The sequence below is a fragment of the Platalea leucorodia genome, assembly GCF_965183815.1.
Source record: "Platalea leucorodia genome assembly, chromosome: 2".
In the NCBI taxonomy this organism is placed as follows: Eukaryota; Metazoa; Chordata; class Aves; order Pelecaniformes; family Threskiornithidae; genus Platalea; species Platalea leucorodia.
This window is the reverse complement of record NC_138824.1, coordinates 71109780-71133386: the sequence shown is the minus strand read 5'-3', so window position 1 is coordinate 71133386 and position 23607 is coordinate 71109780. Positions and strand designations below refer to the sequence as shown.

The window sequence follows — 23607 nt, the reverse complement described above, 5'->3', positions numbered from 1 at the left end:
GCACAGTATGCTCTCAATTTCATGCAACAACAAAAACAAAACCTGCAAATAGCACTTGATTTCTGCTTTTAATGTTTCTGATGAACTTTTCTGGCAGAGAAAAGCACAGCCAATCCATGAAACAGAAACTAAAAAGGCAGCATGATAAATGCTTATTTTTCAAAAATGTCTCGGTTTTTATCCAGTTGTCTAGAGAGAACCTGTTGCCTTCCAGTGTCTCTCTGCAGTCAGATCGTTTCTGGTCTGGGTTATTTTCTGCCCTCTGGTTGTCTGCAACAGTGCTTTTAGATGATTCGCTTATTAAAGCAGAGTCCTCTGGGGCTTCTAAAGTCCTTATTTGCAGCATCCTTATTTGCAGCATGGTTGGCAGAGAAGCAGCTTTGATTCTCCTGTTAATATTACAAATATTTCCAGCTAACTTTAAGATCTATGATGAAATGGCTGACCTCTGTTCTATGTTATAATAGCCGTTCAAAAGACTCTGTTATTAAGCCGAGTGCCTGACCATTATTGTTTTTTATTGTGCTGTAGTTTTGTCTAATATTAAGGGAAATGATTTGAGGGGAGAGATAAAGCACCAAATGGATTTAGTTATCAAAAACTTTATGATATCTTAGCTTGCTGCAGGAGTAGTCTGAATAGATTTTTGGTAGGATTTTTATTCTTTTCTAAGCAAAAATTATATACCCATCAATGCTCTCCATCACATGGGCAGTTCCAAGGACTACAGGCTGGAGATCTAAGTCTGCTTAAACAAATACTGTGCAAGGCAGAGACAAGGTGTCTGCAGAGCCCAGCCAGGATGACACAGAAATGAGGTTACAGGGTCAGGATCTGCCATGCCACTTTCCCAGAGCACCCCCTTTAGGGCCACCCTGTGGAATTCTACATTTCTCTAATGCCTCCAGATTTTCTCTTTTGTTTCCCTTTTGCATCATAATGAACCAAACCCCAGATTTTTCTACATGGGAGAAGTAATAGGCAGCATCTAAACTTTGGCATAGGGGAGGGCACAGCAGCAAAGCCCCCCCACACAGTTTAGGAGATTTGTTGTCAATGATACAGGGAGACAACTCTGCGCTGCTCTGGGGAGCGAGGAGACTGAGCTCTTTCTGGTCCTCTGGGATGCTGAAGAGAGAGGTAGGAGCCAGGATCCACCTGCTTCCTCCCACTGATCGCTTCTCCCATACTGTGTTTGCTTTTGTCTGTCTTGCATGTATTTTTAACCTTGTAATTTTTCATCCTCACTCATCTCTGTCCACATTTGTTCCTTTTCCTAAAGCCACACTGAGCATCCCAGTATGGCTCCTGAGCTTGTCTATCTTATTGCTGTAGTTTGGATATCAATGGTTTGCTTTGATAGACACTTTTTCATGTTCTTGAGCTGTTCCCAAAGGCAGAGGATCAGTACAGACTCTATGCTTGTGTTCTCCATCTATCTTTTTCTAAGCATTGCCAACCAAACAGCTGGTAGGCCAATCATAACCTCACAGTACTATTACTTGTTTCTGGCTTTATTCTCATTGAAAAGTTTCCTATTTACCATTTCCCAACAACAAACTTTAATCCCTCTTAGCTTTAGTCACAAAAAAATTCATTGTCCATTTCAGCAAATCAACTGTGATCCCTCTGTAGCCAGTGAGGAGAGAGACATCTTCAGAGGACAATTTGTCCCATCCTCTCTCCCGTGGCTACCTAGAGAGATTAAATTCATAACTTAGGTTAGACACCTGTCTTCAAATAGCTGCAACAAGGTAAGATAAATTCCATCTCAACTCATCACCTAACATTCACACAGTAGAAAACGTCTTGTTTTAAATGATCTTGTTAACTTTAGACTTTGGTAAACCTGTATAATTTAGCACAGTATGTTTAGAACAAGGAACATGTTAGCAAATTCACTTTTACAAATTTAATAGCAAACTATCAACTTGTGTAGAACCAGCAAGATGAGTAATAAATGTTACAAGAACAGCTTTAGGCATTGCATATTAATAGCTGTGGTAGGATTGACTTGCAGCGCCTTGGTTCTATGATCAGCAAGAAGATAATTAGTAAAATTATCCTGCAAATTCATTATCTTGATTCCTTCCACTTGTGCATTTTATTCATTACATATCAAAATGAGGAGCTTTGCCTCCAGACAGATAATCAGAATGTAAGTGTCAGACACAAAAGGTCTGAACTTTCTTTAAATATGCTTTGGTAGATGTGACCTTAAATAGTCTCCGTGATACCGAGGAATTTATAGTCATTATTCGAAACAGAAGAAACACTGTAATTTTGCAGAGAAATGCAGTTGTGCATTTTATAGGCTTTCTCACACCTTAATTCGATTTTGAGATAAATGACTTCTTAAACATTGGATAATTCTGGAACATAACGATTTCTTTCTGGCTTAGTCTAAATTCACCTGTAGTGCTGTGCATCGCTCTCCGTGCTCCTTGTCCTCCCACTACCCAGAGCCAAGAACTAGCTGAGCTATAATGGGACTCTCTTCAACCCATGCATCCAGGGAGTTTTTTGGCTCAAACTAGGTGCAGGAAAGTTGCATGGACTGATGTATGCAGTTCTCTTGCCCTGCTGGACAGTTAGCACATAGCCAGACATGTGAGATCAGAAGTACCTCTTGGCCACCGCCAGTTTAGATGGAGTCAGATGGACCAACAGCGTTCTATTAAACAAAGTATTTCATTTTGCAGATCCTTATGTTTCACGTTTCAGCTCTGCCAGGAGGTTCATGCATCCCTCCTGTTCAGAACTAATGCAAAGACTTTAGCTGTCAATGCTGTGTCTGTTTTGCAAGGGGTGCTCAAACTGGCTGCCTCTGACATTGAACTTGGGGCTAGCTGCCTGCTTCTTCTAGGAGTCAGCGAACAAGAGCAGGGAGCAGCATGAAGGCGATTCACAGCAGGAGCCTGACTCCTTGCACACCAGAAAGATAGTGCAGTGCTTGGCTGGACTGACCCTGCAGCCACCTGGATTCAGAAACAGCAACAGAGCAGTGGAGAGACGAGCAGACGTGAGCTGGAGAGGAATGGCTAGGATGGATGGGTGTACGATCAGCTACATTTTCCCTTTTACCTATGCTGGCTTCGGCATTTAATTCTCCTTATCTTTGCCTCACAGAATGCTCCATTTTCATATACTTTAACACACTTTAAGTTGTAGGATTCTTAAAGTGCTTTTATTTTGGGATATGAGTTTTGTAAAAATGCATCTGCGAAGCCAACAATGCTTTAAAATCCTTGCTTTGTATTCTAAAGACACCTAAGTCTTTACTTGTAAGACTTGATTCTATCATTGCTGCAGGAAAACTCATGTGTAGGGTGAGACATGGCCTTAAAAATTTAGTAAGAGCGGTATCTTTTGTGGAAAAGTTGAGGACATGGTGCAATGTTTCCACCATAATTAGGTACCTCTTGCTGGCCCCAAATCCTGCATGGTTCCTAGGATATACTCTGCAATGATTAACAATCCAATGGCCAAAGCACGGGCACTTGAACAGACAGAACAAGATGCATCATGGATCATCCCATTTCTGCATGTGTTTAGCTTGCTAGTACTCGCATACACTATTTAGCTTGCATGGCTTTTTCAGTGCCATATGAATTTTGAATTAGCTTCTGCCAAGTGAAGCGTGTGAGAAAGGACATTCTCAAGCTGGATTCGCCGCCTTGCACATCCGCAAAGCTGCTGCAGCCACAAACACTGCCAGGGGCTATATGAGAGTACCCAAAGCACAGGCATCCCTGGGCAGGCTGGCTCCTTCCCTGGCATCATGGGTTCAAGGGATGGGACACCGAAACCAAAGACTCCAGGTCTGTGTCTATCTCAGTTCAGAACTCCCTCCACCTATCCATCCAACCTGTGTGGTTTCTGCCAGCAAAGAGGGACAGAGAGAGGGTTAAAAAAGCAGTGTCCTGTTGGTTTTTTTTTAAATCAGAACTCACTGAAATTATTAAAAAACAGAAGAAAGAAAAAAACATCTATGAAATGGATGCTTAGATGACAAGATATGGAAAGGTACATACACCACAGATACAATAACTGATAGGGAACATCCTTTACAGAAGGGAATGTTTGATGATTTGGGGAATCTGCCTATGTATAATTTATGAATTCCTTATGGCTGTTTTTTACTGTGTAATGCTTTATACTCTGTGTGCTAAGAAGACAAGGAAAAGAAGTTAATGTCTGTCCACAAAAAGGTCGATAGCTAAAGATTATCAGCACCTGAACAGATCTTACCCAAGGAAAACAAAAGGTTAAGGGCCATTTTTTTCCCCTGTCTCTCCACAGGGGTCTGGATTTGGATAGTGGAAAATCACAGACAAGAGAAAAAAGATATCAGATATTAATCCTGGGTCTTAAAAAAAAATCACAGAGCCTAAGTGACTCCTGTGAGACTCCAAGGGCCCAGAGACAAAGGCAGCTTGTTTAGGAGAAGAGAGCCCGGGGGCAGCTTTCTGCGCAGGGAGACACCAGGGAGGATGAAAGACGCTGCTGCCCGGGAGGGGAGGGAGAGGGAAAGCCAGGCTGAGCCTGGAAGACAGGGTGGAAATGTCATCTTTGGATGCAACGGAGCTGAGGAGCGACAGCAAAAAACGACGGGGAAATATAGATGAGGAAAAGCATGCAGATCTTTTGTTGCTTTGTCTAGAGATGTACGCTGCTTCTCCAGCTAATGGAGAAAAGCCCCAACCATCTATTTTTTTTGGAATGACTGCAGAACCTGCAGTGGTCCCATAGCCTGGAAAACGTGATGCATATGGCAAATTTGGGTAGCCTGCTCAGGCTAAGGGAAGCTTGTACGCCTGTTGGCCCTGTGCGGTGGGCTCAAACACAGCAGGCTGAAGACTGTCCATTTGCTTGGGAAAAGTCTGAAGTGCTCAGAATCGCAAAATCGAGCTCATGCCTGTTCCCAGGAAAAAAAATTCTTCAAACATCATCTTTCTTACACTGTGAGGCTGCTGCAGCTTCCAGCTTCCCCATCTGATGAACGAGAGAGGGAACCAGCTGCCGCGGCAGCAACTATATTTAGCAGTCTATTTTGCTATTGATGCATATATACCTGGTTCCTATTGACTATAATGAGAATTATTCTGACAAACCACAAGGAGAATAGGCCTTTTAGGATTCAGTTCGTACTAATGAAATGTCTAAGGAAAATTACCCTCTTTTTGTCCATGCTAAATTATTCCAGCTTTTCATTAATACTCATTAAGTTTCTAAGGCTTGGCATTTTTAGCAAAAAAATAGTTTTTGCTGACAGAAAAAAGCCACCCAGATAAATGAAGAAAATGTTTACTCAATTTAATAGGCATAATTTTCTCTTTTGGTGCTCAATTCAACATCAGGATCTGAAGTCAACAAAGGTTGGATCAGGGTCTACAATTTTTTTAATTGGGCTCTTCTCATTTACACTGGAATATGTTGAAAACTCAGGGCTATAATGAACCATTACATATGCGTGCATGCAATGCTACGAAAATTAATAATGTCTTGAATTTGCTCGGTATTTATTCAGCATTCATGAGTAAATAACAAATAACTTGATAATATTAATGAAAAAAAGCCTGTGGAAAACCCACACAGCTGGAAAGAAACTTTTTTACTGCGTGAAGCCCACTCTCTCTCCCACCAAGCTATTGTCATTATTCTGAATAACTTTTTTTCCCCCAAGGGTAAAGTGACAGGCTTGCAATTTCTACATAAAATTGCATGTTTTTTAACTGAAGTTTGTATGTAAGCCCTTTTATGTCTGTGTGACTTTAAGTGTAGTCAATATTATCGTAAAGAATATATGTTTTTAATTAAATTAATTCCATTGGCAAAAATGAAGTTTAGGAAACTGTCAGAAATGTAATGGTTTATCACCATCTTCGTTATAACCTGTCCAGTGGTACTGTTTGGAGGACTGAGTCAGAATCCCATCATTTAAGGTGACATCAATAATTTGTACGTGAAATAACTGGGTCTTTTCCAAGTACCTCACTTTTGAAGCACACCTGATAGCATTTTACTTCCTAAGCTACTAAATCCAAAATAACTCTAAGAATGACACAATGCACCATACACAGTAAATGGCATTTAGTGCTAATCATAAAGGACAGATACTATGACATTTTGGTTGGTTAAAACTTGATCAGTATTCAGTCAGTCTCTCTTAAAATATTCTATTAATAGCACTTGCATCCTGCAGACAAATGACTGTGTATGTTGTCTTTCCTTCAAAAACAGTTTTTACCTTTCACATTTTCAAAAAAAACCCCAACCCAATATGTCCCAAGGGCAATGAACTACAATGGCAAAAAGATGCCAAAATATGTAGAATAAAAAATGTTAGAGATTTGCAATCACAATTTTTGCAGTGTGGCTAGTACTGTATTCTCCAAGGTCTTGGAGTTTGTGCACAAGGCAGGAGGAAGCCCAGCACATTGTATAGAAAAGCTAGACCACACCTCTCCTAACACACCGACAGGACCACATACCTGAGCGCTGGCCCACAACTGTGCATAGCATTAAATCACTGACACCAGCACAGTTTTCACTGGGGCCAACTCTTGCAGAGAAAATCCCTGCATGCCCAGGGGCCTCTCCCAAAAGGCAGCGTGGGTGAAGCCACTCTGCTTCGTGGCTGTAAGAGAGTTTAGCTCTTTGGACACGAGCCATGCTACGCTGACTGGCCTCAGGGCAAGAGAACAGTTATTAGTCCATTTTACTTATTAGTATAGACATTGCAATGGAATATTCTTGAAAGCGATTTAATTTCCTTTTACCAGACTCCTCTTTTCTCCCACAATTTCCTTAAAGTCTTTCTGCCAAGTGAAGCTAACTGCTAACTCATGTGTTGCTCCTAAATATGATTAAATAAGATTAACAAAAGAATATTTGTCTCAGCTCCCAGATGAGGAAAGCTGCCTCTCTCAGACATAAACAGAGAGCTCACGCTTCCTGGCTCAGACCAAAATGTGACAGTGGTGGGAGAGCTCCCGCTGATCATCTCCAGTTGTGGAAAATCAGGCACCACAGAGGAATTTCCTAGATGTAAGAGCATGTCTGCCGAAAATGTTTGTGTAGGAGACAGGAAAAGGTGCACGGCCGAAGTACCTGTGTAGCATCAGCCACTGAAACCCACAACTCAATCTAATGCAGGTTTTCAGAAACATATCTTAAGTTGGGGATGGCAGTAGGTCTGCCATCCTGTGGGCTCACGGGGCAAACCAGGGCTGTGTCCTTAGGTGTCGGGGACCATGGGGCAATGACTGCCCAGCTCTGCAGCCAGAGCTGCAGTCTACAGCCCAGAACACATGCACACTATGGGAAACCCTCCATCTCTCCCTCCCCTACTCTACAGCCATCCCTGGAAACATGGCGAAGAAAATGAGAACGTTAACCTGGGTGGAAAACGTATCATATAACAGCATCTAGTTGCATTGTCTGATGAGTCTGCTTCCTTAATGCCCATTTAATCAAGGAAGAAATCACTGTCACCATGGGGTTTACTGGAGAATAAGGGTTTACATCTCAAGTCACACCTCCTTTGTGGTCTCACTTCGTTTTGAGTGAATCTTACCAAGGGAGTAGAAAGTAGGCTGTTCTCTAAAGGTGGCAGCTGAAGGCATCAATCGCCAGCCTCCCAGCAGTGTGGATACCCGCTATTACCCAAATTTTATTCTTCTTTCATTAAGACTGATAGCACAGATCCTTTCTGGTACTAATATGCATAATTCTGGTGGCCTCAGAGGAGCTGTGGCAGGGATATACAAAATGAGGATCTATCTGGCCCTTTGCCATTAATAACAAGGAATCATTTCTCTGTATTGGAACAAGATGGTGATTGTGCCTCTTTTCCAGCTTTGTGAAACACTCTAAACAGAGAGAAAAATTAGTAAGTATTTTACTGTATTATTTTGTATAGCAGAGAGGCTGGGTTATTCGTTCTGGATTCTCTCTTGCTTTGTCAAATAACAGGGTGTGTACACTCACTACAAAACAGCAGTTTTGAAAATTAATTCCACCACATTAGCACGATAGTTTTTCACCAGCTCTTTTATACTGGCCTGCCTTTTCCTAACACAAAGCCTTCGCACATCGGCTACTTGTATTCTAAAAAGAATATGGGTCTCTTTCCTCTGCACCACCCTATTCGATTCAAAACAGATCAGATTTCGCTGTATTTGAAAATGTGGGTGCCACAGCACGTGGGTGGCTAATGCCACAGAAAGTGCCTCCATGTCCTACATTGGGACCTGGAAGAGTGAAAGACAGATTACCTTTGAGTGGCATTTGTTGTAAATCTTATTCCCACCATAAGAGTTTCTATCTTGATCTCCTATTTCCACAAAACTATTTATAGTTTTTGCCTTTTTAAGGTGATATTTTTTCATTGACACCGAGATTTATTAAGTTCAAGGTTTAAATACACAGCATACTTCAAACCTCAAACTCCTCTGTGGCACTATTTTCAACAACAACAGTGACAGCAGCAAAAATACAAGTGTGACAATTCAGGGGAGCTGTTGGTGTACAACTCATTAATGGCTGGTTGACATTATCACTGTTAGTATAGTATTTTAGTGCCATTTTACATGGCGCTCTGTACCTCAGACTCTGCAAGTTAAGGGCCAGGGAAGCGGTGTTTACGTGTCTGGGCTTAACGCATTGGCTGTGAAGGTTTTTTGACAGCTGAAAACCACAATGTGGGCAATAAAAAGGGTGTGCCATGCCCGGTGCCCAAACCAGGAGCAGTTTCTGTTCAGATGAGCTGACAACAAGTAACAGATCACCTGGAGAGAGACTCTGATGATCAGAGAAAGCCCCAAAAGGGACAAAAGCTGTGAAAAGTGAGGAATATCCCCCCAGCCTTTTGGATGGAGAAAGAGGTAATAAAGAGACCCTGGTTGCAGCGGACACACAGAGAAAGTCCAAGGCACCACATACAGATGGTGTATCCTGCAAGCTGCCAAGGTGTGAGGAGTCAAGGGGATGATGGTGCACACAGGTATGCCTCCTCTGTAGTCATTGCAGCTTATGTGGATAAAGCCAAAATATCTTTAGCTAGGTCTGGTACTGCTGCTAATTTTGCTCTAGCAGCACAAAGTACTGTACAGACTGCTAATTCTCACTGAGAAGCTGGAGAAGCTCCAGGCAGAGAGCTTGCTGAAGCTCTACGGTGCTGCCATCCACACCACTAGCAGTACCCAGGCTGGCTGGAGGAAAGCTGACCTAGGTAAATCACTGCAGACGGTGACTGCTGTAGATGAGGTATTGTACAAACGAGCTGGATGTTATGGTGTGGAAAGAAGGGCAATGTTAATAGGTGAGTATTGGAGGTTGGATTAGCTGGCTTGAACTACGTCTTAATGTTTCTGGGATTTAGTGCCTTGGGTGAAACGACATGTTTTCCAAACAATCTTGGGTATGCTTTTTCATTTATTTGAACAAGAAAGACAAAAAGAATAATACTGAAGAAATGCAATGAACAGTATACATCAGCCAAAATAATGTTTTAATCGCTCTGAAATTTAGGATACTAAAAGAAAAGCCGTGCAGTGAAAGTTCTCCTGAAAGATTGCAATGAAAACAAATGATATTTTATGCATCTGATACATTTTTAACATGATTCTGACACTTTGGAGTACTTCTGCATTCAATGAGACCGAGCAAGAAAGGTAGTGTCAGCAAACTGGGGCTGCTTCTAAGCCTCCATACCTTCTCTCTCCTCCATTGCCTCTCTTTTGCCTGAAGTTGCTGTGTTCCTCCTGAAACTTTTCCAGGAGTTTCCCACCAGGCTAAGTCACAAAGGCCAACACAAATTTCCCCATGAAGGTGTCATGCTGAGGGCGGCCTTCTCACCTCCCTCCCAAAGTTGCCCAGTAATTTCTTTCCTGCAGTGAGACTGCAATAAAACGCTCTGCTAGTGCAGAAGTAGCTATTGCACTAGCACTGTGCACCAAAGTGGGTCTCGTTCCACCTGTAGGCTTCTCCCTCTGCTTTGGAAAGCAAAAGAAGTGTTTAGAAATATACTGCTGATTACCATATTTGTGTTCTGTAATTCTTCACATGTCTGACTCCACCAGGAGCTTAACTGCAGCCAGTGGGATCTTACAGTCATTAACATTTACAAGGCAGCAGTTCACAGTTGTTGAACTAACAACCTACCTCTAAGAAACTGATTTTTCTCCCCTCTAAGTATTGACATGTGCTCCACTGACTGTGATGCTTATTCACAGTGACAGTGTGTTTGGTAGGATTTCATGTTTTCACAGGATTTGTCTTGTGCAGACAGTTTCTAATTTACCTCTGCTCTTGTTTTAATTCAATCAGCTGATGGAGTGCAGCTGATCTCACAGCACATATGGCTGTTCACGTTTGAAAAAAAACCCTGAATATTTGATGGGTTGATCCTTAATGCTTTCTGCTAAAGAATTAGCAAGCCTGCTAATGAGCCAAGGGATCCCAAGTGGGGAAGGGGAAAAATACAGAATTAGATTCTGTTTTCATTCAGGTTTTTATGTTGCTCAAATAAGAAATACTGTGCTTTACATACTCTGATTAGTTTCACAGGGTAGAGAGATTCAAGTAAATTACTCATTAAAACCATCACACTTAAAGTGTCACGTTTTCATAAGTGGATGTCCTGTGGCCATGGGGAGTCACAAGCTATTTGCAAGGGCACCTGTGAGTGCTCACCCCTTTGCAGAAGGCTCATGGAACCAAGCAGAGTTGTCCTTCACTGGCAAGGATGTTCGCAGCTAGAGTCTCAGTCCTTTCACTGCCTCCCCAATTGCTTTTTCTATCTTCCCTGAAATAAACTTATCTGTCCTCCACCCCACACCCCATCCTGCCTCCTCACTGCTCCATGCCATCCCAAAGGAGATGGCTTCTTCCATGTTAACTGGTCGTGTTTGGTTTTCATAGAATCACAGAATGGTTTGGGTTGGAAGGGACCTTTAAAGGTCATCTAGTCCAATCCCCCTGCAATGAGCAGGGACATCTTCAACTAGATCAGGTTGCTCAGAGCCCCATCCAACCTGACCTTGAATGTTTCCAGGGATGGGGTATCTACCACCTCTCTGGACAACCTGTTCTAGTGGTTCACCACCCTCATTGTAAAAAATTTCTTCCTTATATCTAGTCTGAATCTACCCTCTTTTAGCTTAAAACCATTACTCCTTGTCCTGTCACTGCAGGCCCTGGTAAAAAGTCTGTCCCCATCTTTCTCATAAGCCCCCAGTGAGCATTGAAAGCCCACAATAAAATCTCTCTGGAGCCTTCTCTTCTCCAGGCTGAACAACCCCAACTCTCTCAGCCTTTCCTCATAGCAAAGGTGTTCCAGCCCTCTGATCATTTCTGTGGCCCTCCTCTAGACCCGCTCCAACAGATCCATGTCTGTCTTGTACCAGGGACCCCAGGGCTGGACGCAGTACTCCAGGTGGGGTCTCACCAGAGCGCAGCAGAGGGGGAGAATCACCTCACTTGACCTGCCTGCCACGCTTATTTTGATGTAGCCCAGGATACGGTTGGCTTTCTGGGCTGTGAGCACATGTTGCCAGCTCATGACCAGTTTTTTATCCAGCAGTACGTCCAAGTATTCCTCTAGCCCTTTCTCTGAATCCCCATTGCTCTCCTCCATCAGCTTCCCACTGTTTCTGCATCCTGCAGCCAAACACTGTTTGTAGGCCAAACAAACTACATCCGTCTCTCCCCAGCTCAATGACAGCTCTCATGTCAACACAAGAAAAAGAAGGGAATTCACAAGGAACATCTTCAATAATTAAAACCTCAGCTTGCCTGTGGGTTTTCTTTCAAGAAAGCCACTCTAGGAAATCACAGCTAAGACTATAAGAACAGCCAGATCAATCTCCAACCACTTATCTTACAAACCAAGAATTGCTTGCACCTCACACACTCCCTATCTTCTTAAATCCATAGCAAATATATTCAGAGTGCATCTGATACTGGTCGCAACAGTTAACTTAGTGGAGAGGCAGGACTCTCACTGCTCCCATTTTTCCTGTGTTCTAGAGCAAAATAAATATTTACTCCAAGCCCCACCAGTCACAACAAAATACACAGTTCCACACACTAATAAAATCAAATAGAAATCAGCCAAAATTACTGATCTTGCTCAGCAAGCCTGTGTTTTAGCAAGGAAGTCAATAGGTTGGCTTTGCCCAACCTCAGGAACTGAGGTGTCTCAGGAACTCAGGTAGCAACTGCTCAGGGCATGGTGGAATAAAAGATATTTGTGTAGCCTTAACTCTTACCCACTTCAAAGTTTTCTACCATGTCCTCCACCAACAATGTGAAAGCTTGCAAGGAATTGCCTTTTACAGCTACTGTCAAGTAATGAGGCTTTTCTCTCCTGATTTGACATTACATCTGTAACTTGGTCTTACTAGAGTTATTTACATTGAAGGCTCTCTTAGAAGTTTCTCTGTCCTCTATGTGCGTGCCTGCAGCTGGACAGAGGAGTCAGTACACTTTGAAGAAGTTGCTATAAATTAGTGCATGGGGTTAGATGAGGTTCAGGATTCCTGCAGTGATTATAAACTCAGCAGGAGTCCTTACAACAGCTCCGATCTCGACAGGGTTACTGTCTTGTTAATCAACCTCCTTCAGGACTGGAAGCGGTTCTGCATCTCAGTTCTTGGGGGCTTTTTTTGGAAGCTGCAGTTTCATGCAGAATGATCTGTCAATTTACAAAGTCTACAGAGCTCTGATACATTTGGTAAAACAACATCAAAAAAGGCTAGACTTAAGCCGTGGCACCCTGCGTTGCACCAAGCAGCACAAAGACTACAAATTCTTGTCACAGTTAGTGCAAAATAAGATTTGGTGATTTTAAAGCTATGCCTCAACTGATTTTGCAGCCCAGGGCCAGATGTTAGCTCTGGCCAAGCCCTGAAACCAGAGGGTGACAAGATCTGTGCACAAACCAGCGCTTGCCTCCTCTCACCCACTGGGGGAAGGAAGCACGGGGAAGCAGATGGAGCAGACTTGGGGCACACTTTCTACTGCCCTTGGTCTTGTCTGGGGAAACGCGGACATGCTGTGGAAGTAGCTATCCCTTGGAAGAGCCACAGCCTGACGTGTGCAGGGGCCACACTGTCTAGAAAGAGAGGATGTTTTCTGCTTTGTGTTGTGCAAGAGACAGCTAAAATAGGGTGCAATGTTCCTTAAAAAGATAAATTTTAAGCATCTTCTTCCTTTTGCTGATGGTCTGTACAGTAGAGTGGCCCTTCCTATAATAAACACATTCCAGTGCACCAGCAAAGAGCCATCTTTTCTGAGGGGAACACAAGGATTGCAGCTCCTGTGGCTTTTCATTGTCTGCCTCTGGGCACCCATGCAGGTACTGCACATATTCTGTCTGAAAAGGAGCTAAACTTTGGCTTTACTATGTGAATAGCACCTCCAACAAAACCATGGAAATGGCATTCCTTATAAATAGTCTATTTCAGAAAACCAGAAAATCTGTGTTAAAACTGAATGGATCTGTTCAGCACAAAAAGAGGGCACAGAGAGGGCTGGAAAAGTCTGGATGCCAGTAATTTACAAAGTGAGTAGCAGTGGCACATTATTACTGTTGCTGCTTTCACTAATTATCAGTAACAGCAACCACTGCTGATATGGATTTATATTGTGAGAGTACTTAGGAACTCCTTTTGTACTATACAGCAGTTCCCTGACACAGAAAGTTCACTTTTCAGGACAAAAGAGAGCAGATGGCTACATCTGGCCTGACTGGGCACTACAAGGAACAAGTGGGACAACAATGCTAAAGCATGAGAAACAGTGGTACAGCCCTGACCTCACCACTGTTTTTCCACAGTCCTTGTGAAAAAAGAGGCTCTTAAGAAAAGATCTGAAGGTAGGTATGGAGCTAATTGGGAAAGTGTTCAAGGCTGTTCCCAGATCTGATGGGAAGCATGGGAGAAATTCATTCATTGATGTAAAACTTAGCAACAGGGTAATAGAGGCTGGCATCACCAGGTAAGCTAGAGTGGGAGCTAATATGTTAGCACGAACTGGGAGACTTGAGACCTTATGATCAGGGACAAATAGTTGTACTTCATGTGATAGAGAAGGAGATGACAGTGGTGAGATGTAAAGACAAATGTCTTTGGGCAAAGTGTCAAGCCAGTAAAATGATCTGCACAGCAGCATGAATGGAGGTGCGTAACATTGCATTTGTCAAAACCAAGGAAAGGATGTTGCAGCAATCAAGGTAGGTAATGAGAATTTGGACCTGAGACTTATACCTTTGTGAATAAAGAGCTTCAGCTAGAAATGCTATAGAGAACAGTCTGCAAGATTTACGCATAGTCTTAGACACAGTGACACAAGGGGAGCTCGGAATAGAAAGTGACACTCAGGTTAAGGACCTGGAGAATGGACAGACTGGGGAGGTTACCCATGATGACTGAGTATTCATGTGAGGACAAGAGCTAGGGGATGAAAACAGTGCGCTCTCTATTTTAGCCATGCTAAGCCTCAGCAGACAGCGAGATATGGATGCAATGTGTGGCTTTTGAGCTATGGATTGGTTTATTCAGTTTTTAAGCAAAGTGAAAGAATTTGTGAATAAATCCTCATGAACAAAAGGGTCCTACCCATCCAAGGATGTCCTGAACGCTTCATCATGAAGCTTCGTGAAAATATTTCCCAAGGGGGGAAAAAAAGAGAGAGCAGCAGCGGCGTTTACTGGTTTGGAGATGCACCTTACCATCCCTAGTCATATAGTGAATTTTTCTTCTCAGCTGGGGTCTCTTACATATCCATGTTCCTCTGTGTGGAAGGAACCATGTCTCTTCTACATTTTCTGGCTAATTGCACAAGCCAAATTGCACAACCTAAGGAGGAAGACAAGCTTCTTTGTTCATTTTAAAAGCCTTGCATAAAAAAGGGGTGAATGAGCCTCACATCACATCATATACTTAGTTCATCGTGAAAAATGTAAAAAGCTCTCATGAATTATACTATCTGCTACTAATTTGTAACAAAACAGCAGGGACTGAGGCTAAGGCTTGTTGAATGTGCGGTTCAGCCCATCAAAAGCCTACTTTGTAAACGTTAGCTAAGTAAAAGCTCTGCCAGTGAAGTCATAAGCCATCCAATAAACTCTTTGTCCAGTTTAAGAATTAAAAACTGTATTTAACATATTCAGGGAGAATGGAGAAATGCCTTTAGAAACAACAGGCTTAATGCACTACTAATCTCTAAACCAAATATTTATAGCCCCATAGTTTACAAACAATCTGAAATATTTGGGTAGTGGATATCCAAGAGGTGGAAGCGCACACAGTAATAGGGAGGTTTTACCATTCCATCTACCTTGTTTGGTGTTTCACTCACTATTATATCAGATTTATAAGCATTGTGAGTTATTGAATTATCAGTTTAGAAAAAGAACCAAAAAAACCACGAGTTAAAATATATGGAAATGTTTCATTGTTTATAAATTTGTCCGCCTCAGAAAATAATCAATATTAAAGTTCATTCAAGCCAAGATCTGTCTGGATGTGTATTAATTTGCTCCATGAAAATAAACTAGAAATTACTAAGATAAAAGAAATAATAATGAAATATGGAAATAACTATGGATTTTGCACATTGTCATTATATAATGGACATAATGGACATAATGACATTACATAATGGATTCTAATTAAATCCAGGTGGAAAATGACCTTCCTAGACCTCTCTTCAAAATTAAGATTTTTGACAGTCGTGATTAATGGAAACATGCACTTTGCATGGTTTGTAAACCTGAAACATCATTGTACATTTCAGTTTATAATTTATCCCATTATCTGCTTCTGCATGCATGAAGGTCAGCCATACTGGCACAAAGTAGCAGTGAAATCCAGAGGCTCTAGAAGGTTGTTTTCACAGATTTTTCAATTATTTTTCATGAGGAAATAATTTTGCCTACTTTTTCCTTAGAAAGATGACAATCTAAAAGAGTAATATTTTTAACAGCAGTAATTGCAATATTCTCGTTATTCTCTTGTCCTTTTAGAGTAAACAAAATGGCACTAGAAGAAAATGTTTTTTTACGGATTCCTACCCGCAATATTTCTTCAATGCAGCTGTTATCTCCTGTTCCACTGTCCTGTAAACAAAATGAGAAAATAGTTTGTTTGTGTTTTAAAAAGAAACAACAAATAGCAGGTTTGAGGACATGGTTGTCACATGAAATATATTCCAACCTCTATTACAGTTTCAAAATGATGCCAAGTCTTTCCAGCATCTGAAAAGTTGCACTGCTTAAAACTCTCAAATTATTCCCCATCAGCACCACAAGAAGATGTAATATTTGCAGTGTTTACATATGATTGCAACATATTTGTATAAATTCATAGGATTTTGTTTACACCACTTTTGGGTGCAGTTCCTGCTGGTTTGGATATACTGCATATGAGTAAGCATAAGCAAAACAGTTATTGCATGTACATATATCCAATATGCGCATTTGTTTATATTAAATAAATAACACCTCTTTGCATCCTTTGTGCAGGAAAGACTCTGCAGTGACATTGCCTATGTGAAGCCTGACGATGTATAGTGTAGAGGCAGCTGTGATGCTGAGGGGAGAGCTGCAGAGACTGCAACACAGGCTGCAACACTGAGCGTCGGCTAGGCAGCACAGTGGCCTTGAGAAGGCTATGATTTCCTAAAACGCTGATGCTAAACCCACCCGTACATTGTGGGACTGAGGGCACAGAGGAATTTGGCTCTCCTGAATGGTGTAGCTTCCTCCAGAGCCATTCTGGAGAGGGGAAATCAGAGATTTGGCAGAGCAGTGATCCCCCTATAGGAACCATCCAGCCGGTGCCTCACCTACGTGCTCCGCTTGGTTGTTCATTAGGATGCAAACTTCTTGCCAGCAAAGACAATGCAGCGCAAGACACCAGTCTGCCATACTTATGCCCCCCCCCCCCCCCCCTTCCTGCCTGCCCCCTGGCCACGGTCCCCTTGCGCCGCCCAGCACAACTGGGAAGAGGGCACACCACGGATGGAGGTACTGATACTGAGGGGGTATACTCCTGCAGCTCTCCACAAGATGCAGTCTTCTGAGGATTTACTTTACCACATTAAATTCCCTGACAGTTCCCCAAAGAAAGGTTTTCTTCCTTTTGCAGAACACAAGTAACTCAGGAGGCAGGAGACTGGGGCTTGAGGTCTTCCCATGTGGGAAGTGGGGATGGAAACAATACCAATACGATTAATTACTGTCCCCAAAGAACTAGCAGGGAGGTGAGCTTGGTCTTTGCCTCTTGTTTTCAAAAAACACCTGGAGGTTCTGAGTTTTCAGGTGCCCACCTGGAGAAATATCAAAGCAATTTGATTTTCCAAAGTGCTGTGCTCTTGTCACTGGGAAATCAGACTTCTGTACCACATCTGCATTTGGGCACCCAAAAAATCATGAAGCGCTTTCAAAAATGGGTACCTCTGTGCCTACCAGACCCAAATGATACCACTAGCCAGTTTGTGCAAGTCCTGGACACTGTCACCGCTGTTCCTCAGCCTGAGCTGAGTCACTGAAGAGGTCTGGATCCACAGCAGCTCGTAGCCTAACAGCTGTAACCAAGACCAGAAGTATGGCAGTCGTGCATATGCAAGGGGACAATTTATGTTTCATAATTTTTTTTTGTGGCTGTTATTTCATGCCAATTCATAGAAAGTCATAAGTGCTTTATTGTCAGCACTCCTGCTAAATCTTCGCTGAATATGGCCCTTGATTGTTAAACAAATGAATCACATTAACTCTCTTTGGTGCAACACAGTCCGTCAGCTTTACAGTTCACCAGGAGTTACACCCCTGATTTCAAAGGGAAAGGAACTAAGCATGCTATAATGTCAGCCTTTGGAGAATTACTCATATCTGATGCACGGGTGCTGAAGAGAAGCTGCAGCCCTGAGCAGATAGCCCTCCTCTGTTCTCAGCCCTGTCCCCGAGGAGCCGCACAATGCCGTGTGCGACCTTCCTGCCACCGGAGCAGGGGCGCAAGTGCAACAGTTCATGTTGCCAACGAAGGTAACAAGACAGAGAGAAACAGCACAACAATCTCTGGATATTTAAGTATTTAAATATTCATCTTAGCTAATTTTTATCTCTCTGTTCTCTGTGGGTTTCCCTCCATTTTCTCCCTTTCCTTCCCCAAACCCCGCCCTATGACTTGTTATCCCATTAACAACAGTGGAGAGTGTAAAGCCATCATCATGAACGCCTTGTTTACAGAGCAACGAATTTACTGCCAGACCTCAAGTTCAATATTCTAGTCCATTGCCATCTTACAGAAGGAGGGATGAGATGACCTATCATCTTATGCTGTATACAATACATTGAACATACGGTAAAATGGTGCTCTTTATTTTTATGTGAAGACAAAACTACTGAAGGTAAATCTGGCAATAGGCTATTTCAGAGTAGGTTTAAAAACAAGCTTCTCTTACAAAATTAAATATCCCTCCTAGAAGTGTAATGAAATAAGTCTGCAATACTCATCAGCAAGAAATTACACTTTCCGTTACCAGAGAACTAAAACTATAGCTATTCTCCCTAGCACATCATATCTCTGGGCAGGGAGTAAAAGAACTTTTCACATCTCTCTCTCAATAACATCACACCGCCTTTCAAAAGGCAAAAAAAAAAAGCTGGAAACACTAAACCAAAGAAAAGATACGCAAAACTGAAAACAACATTTGGAAAAACAACTCGATTTCTATATTTTCCCCTTTGTTCTTCATCTTCTGAATGTCAAACATAAATTTCTTAATTCATTTTTTGTTTGAATACTTGTAAGGATCTTACATTACTGTTGATATCAAACTTTCTAGAGTAAGGGTGGGGAAGTTAACAATCCATGCTCTGCACACAGCAAGCAACTTCAATTTCATATGGCCTGGGGCCATATTATGTTTTTCTTCATGATATCATATAATACAATGCAGAGTGTTATTGTGGGACCTAAGGTATGTCTGAAAAGTGTCTGTAGGCATTGGTATGGAAGAGATTCCCCACTCTTATTCTAAAAGCTTCCTTCTCTGCTACATCTCTACTTGTGTTACAGAGGAACCCTCACTGCCCGTGAATCTGGCAACCTGAATTTAACTTCATGGCCGTATTTTAGTTTTTTAAAAAAAAAAAAAAAAGCTGGTAAATGTTTCTTGAAATCTGAATGAAAAGAAGAGATTGCATTACCTGCAGACAACAAATAGCACAGAGCACTAGTCACGCTATTTGCATCAGTGGACTTGCCTGATCCAAACACTATCGCGTCAGTGCTGGCTGCATGACGCAGCACCTGCATAATGCTGATGTCAGAAGTGCCGACAATCTGCGCAAAGCAGTCCCTTCACCCTCTCTATAGGCTGCACGCCACAGTACACTTGTGCAATAAATCTTTTAATTACTTAAAAAAAACCTAAAACAAAATAAAGGTTTTGAGGCTGCTGTTCCCAACTAAGCCGAGGAGCTGCTACCCTGTATTTATTCTGACACTGATGAACCCAGGTGATTTGCCTCCCTTTGCATTTTGTGATCTGTCATAACAAACTCGCCTCACTGAACCTCCAATGAACCGTCAGCGAAATACTGGCAAGTCTCGGGGAGCTGTCGGGGGAAGTGGGCTCCAGCCTCTTCCCTCTCGGATGCTGTGCCCATTACCTTCGGTCCTCAGACAGCACAGCCTGAAGAACGCCAAACATCTGCACACACGTGCGGCTGGCGTACAGTCTGGCAGGAGGATGCGAGGAGCTGCCGCCGAGGATAACGGCAGTGGTTGCTGAAGACATAGCCGGGAGCATCATGCTGCTGATAACACGAGCGGCTAATTACCATGCAAAGCACAGAGAACTGTAAGAAACAAGGCTGACTAAAGGCTACATCGAATTCTTGAGAAATGGGATGTAATTTCAAAAAAAGCTACATCTGTACAAATTTTATTTCAGAGCATTACTTTATTTTTTCTTCCCTTACCAACAGCTTTCACATGGAGATATATAAAGAAATCCCTCTGAAAGGAATTGCCTATCTGTGATACTTCTCCTCCTTTCAAATCTTTGTGTTAAGGAAAGAAAGAAAAATCTTCTGCCAGTATCTATTTCCATTTTAGCTTAAGAGATGTTTATGGTGCGAGCTTTTGGTGCTGCTATTATTTGGACTGTGTTAAATGTTCTTACAAAGTCTCCAGGAGTTATTCGATTTTGTCTCTGTTATAAATTAGGTGTGATTAAGATCTCCAGAAGGCTGAGGTATGCACTCAGCAGACTTGCTGGCCTCTTCCACTCAGTGGGAGTCAGGCTGGCTGTGTTGGGGCTTGAACGCCGGTCATCTGCAACCAGCAGCATGGCAGCAGCCGCCACGCATCCACCCTTTGGGTGCCACCTCTGCCTCCAGGGCAGCTCTCACACCTGGGGCTGCACAGGCACTGCACAACATTGCTTAACACGGGGCTGCAGGCCTAAAGTGAAGCTTCAGGCAGTAAATATTGGCAGGCAATAACCTAAATCCATCATTAAAAAAAACAGGAAAAAAGGGAGAAAAGCCCACATTGATGGACCTTGATCTGAAAGCATATTAGAAATGCTTCTTTGCCCGGCAAGGCCATGAAAGTATGGAGATACACACACATGCATGCACATATGTATATATAACATTTTCTATATCATCCATTTGCTAGAATGGAACTTCCAGAACTGTAAAATAAACAAATATGGAAAAGATAAATATGGGGAATTCAGGAGATGTCAGTAAAAGGAAACAGCTGTGTGCTTAAAAAAAGAAAGATACTCATTTCCCTTAAGAAAGAAGAGCTCACAATCACCGTTACAGAACCTAAGTTTCTCTGGGCTCTCTGCAGTCATTTTCCTGGTAGGGCTGCATTCATGCACACATGCATCATTCATTGCATCACACAGATGTGCTTTTCCCAGTCCTTATTTTTGTTAGAGTGGCTAGAGTTTCTCACAGGGTAAGGCTGACAGGTGCTTTCCTTATCTTTTTACTTGTTCACATGTGCAGCATCTGCCTGTTGGGTTGTGGAAAACCATTGCCCTCAACAAAGTTTCCCTTCGATCATTTCTCTGAACTGACAATAATACCTTCAAGTTGTGGAGTAAAATGATGAAGTTTAATGGGGAGAGGTGCCTGAGAGCAGAGAGGTGACTTCTGGGATTTCTGCAGAAATACAGCCAAGCCACGTAAATGAATTTTTGGGGGGAGAGGTCATTAGCAGATGCCCAGGAAGGGTTTTTAGACACTCAGGGCTTAACTTGCTGTTGATTTCCTTACATGTGCTGCATCCTCCAAAAAGCTCTTTAAGGTATGGCTGTGCTGAACCCACACTGCTCTGGAGAGAAAATGCAGGACTTTGGACATCAGGAAAGGTGGGCTGGTTAAAAAATTAGACCTTGACTTGGTTAAAAACTCACTTTTTGTCCTCCAGGAAATGCCCACTTTTTGGAATGTATTTTCATTCGGAATTGGAGGCCAGGCACCTACATGTAGATTTTATCCCATTGCCTCTGCTCCTGTTCAAAATGTAATTGTATGACACCATTGCCTTCAAAATGAAATTTTAAGAAATGTTCTCCAGTTTAGTTGAGAAATGAAGGTTTGATCAAATCAAAACACTTCAACATTAAATTTTAAATAATGTAAATAAAATTCATAGCTACAGAATAAGATATGGCCTAAATCAAGAAGTCATGCAAACAAAATATTGAAATGTTTCACTCTGACTCCAAATTTAGTAATTTTTGACTAAGAAAATATTTTCTCCAAGCAAGAATGAATATAGATTTGGTCAAAATCAACATAGCTGCAGACATTTTCCGTTCTGATAAAGTGGAACATCCCATAGGAAAAGGACTGAGTAGGAAAAGACTCTGACCAGAACAATTAAAAAGGGCATTTATCTTTTTTTTTTTTTTTACTAACAGGAATGGTGTTTCCATCTTGATGGGTGATGCGAGACCTACCAGCAATGTTTCCATCTACTTTAACAGGGCTGGACTTCAGGGATCCAAGACATACTGTAGTCCCTCTCATTTCACTGGTTGGCATTAGTAATGCTTGTGCACTTCACAGCCCTTAAACGTAGAAGACGCCTCATCTCATCCTCGTGAGGATGGAGGCAAGCAGGGCTGAACTGCGCAGGGTTACCCCAAGGAAACAGAAAAGAAGAGACGGCTCAGGAAGCTTGATTTTCTGTTGTTCCTGATATTTGAAAGCTTTACTTTGCATTTGTATTATTCCTTACGACTAATTTGGAGTGCCAGTGGCCGCAGTCTGTTGATACAATAGTTTTCTCCTGCGCTTTGCATTGCTGCAAGTAGGATCTGTTTCACTTTTACTATGAGGAATTGCTGCTGCTTCCTTAGACACAGAGATGTGCGGGAGGGAAATGAGGATGAACAGCTGAATTCTCCTCAAGCTCTGTGTCAGAAAGTATTGCACTAATTAAAGTTATTAAATCCATCTAATTTGCAGCAACTGTTAATAAACTGTTACCCTTAATAAGCCCATTCTCTTTTGAAATGGAGCCTTCATATTTATTATGGGGATTATCTTTCTTACCATGGGATCTTGCAACATTGTTCTTGGTTCAAAAGGGAGGAGGAGAAAGGTTAACAAAAAGTTTTTATTTCAAGGAAAAAAAATGAATAAAGAGCAAGTGATGAAAGTAATCTAGCTTTGCTTTAATGAAAGTATCTGGCTATACTAACTGGGGGTCTCACTGCAACTGGAATATCACGATGCCCCAGTCTTGTACCAGGAACAGGGAGATGTTCTGGTTAATTGAAGAAAACGAATCAAAAATATCTGTAGATAAATTCCAAATGATTCGATAGACTTGTCGTGCACACTAGAAAGGAGACACTTATCAGACAAGAGCACGTTTTGCTCTTGATGAGTGATACTTGCTCAGAACAGCCTGCTCAGCAGGTCCCCCACAACCTAGGTAGGAGACCAGCTTTTGGAGAGCAGAGCATCCAAGAAGGAAGACTGCAGAGGAGTTTATAAAGCCATAATCAAGCCATAACCCAGCCTTAGGCTGTGCTGGCCCTATGTGCAGATCTGAAGGGCCTGAAAGGATCCTGCCTCTGAGATTCAGGATGGTGTCTAGTTGAAGATGGATATACTGTGGATGTATAAGCTAAGGCATTCGCCGTATTGTATTTTTTTTTTAAAATAGCAGGGAGATGAGGTTAGAGCGTGACTCCTCCAATGCATGCCCATGGCCTGCCCCAGAGCTTGAAGCACCTCCTGCCCATGTAGCACCTGACCTGAACTAAGGATGGAAAGCCCAGGGTCAGAAAGTGAGGTGATGGTCAAGGGCTGCCAGCTGGCTGGCTGCCGGGAGCTTCACTAGAGCTTAGGCACCTACAGCCCAGTTTGGAGAGGATTTAGAAGTGCTGGGTCCAGCCATGTGCTGAGAGGTAATCTTCAAACTGATGAGACGGTCTGAGTCCAAGTCTCAGTGTCCACACCACAAAAAAATCAAGAGAATTAAAGGTCAAAACCCCTTCTGAAACCTCCCCACCCTCTCCACCCGTAAGGGCCGTTGAACAATCAATGACAGGAGC

The 23607-nt window shown here is 42.4% G+C and overlaps 1 protein-coding gene across 1 annotated transcript in view; it reads right to left on the bottom strand.

The window, feature by feature from the left end:
* The window catches only part of AFF3 (ALF transcription elongation factor 3), a gene marked incomplete at both ends in the record, with an annotated part of 329270 nt that overhangs the window by 163924 nt on the left and 141739 nt on the right, over positions 1–23607 (bottom strand). The window contains one exon of the mRNA XM_082337877.1: positions 16082–16126. Within this exon, the coding sequence (XP_082194003.1) occupies positions 16082–16126 (45 nt within the window). The remainder of the gene's footprint in view (positions 1–16081; positions 16127–23607) is intronic.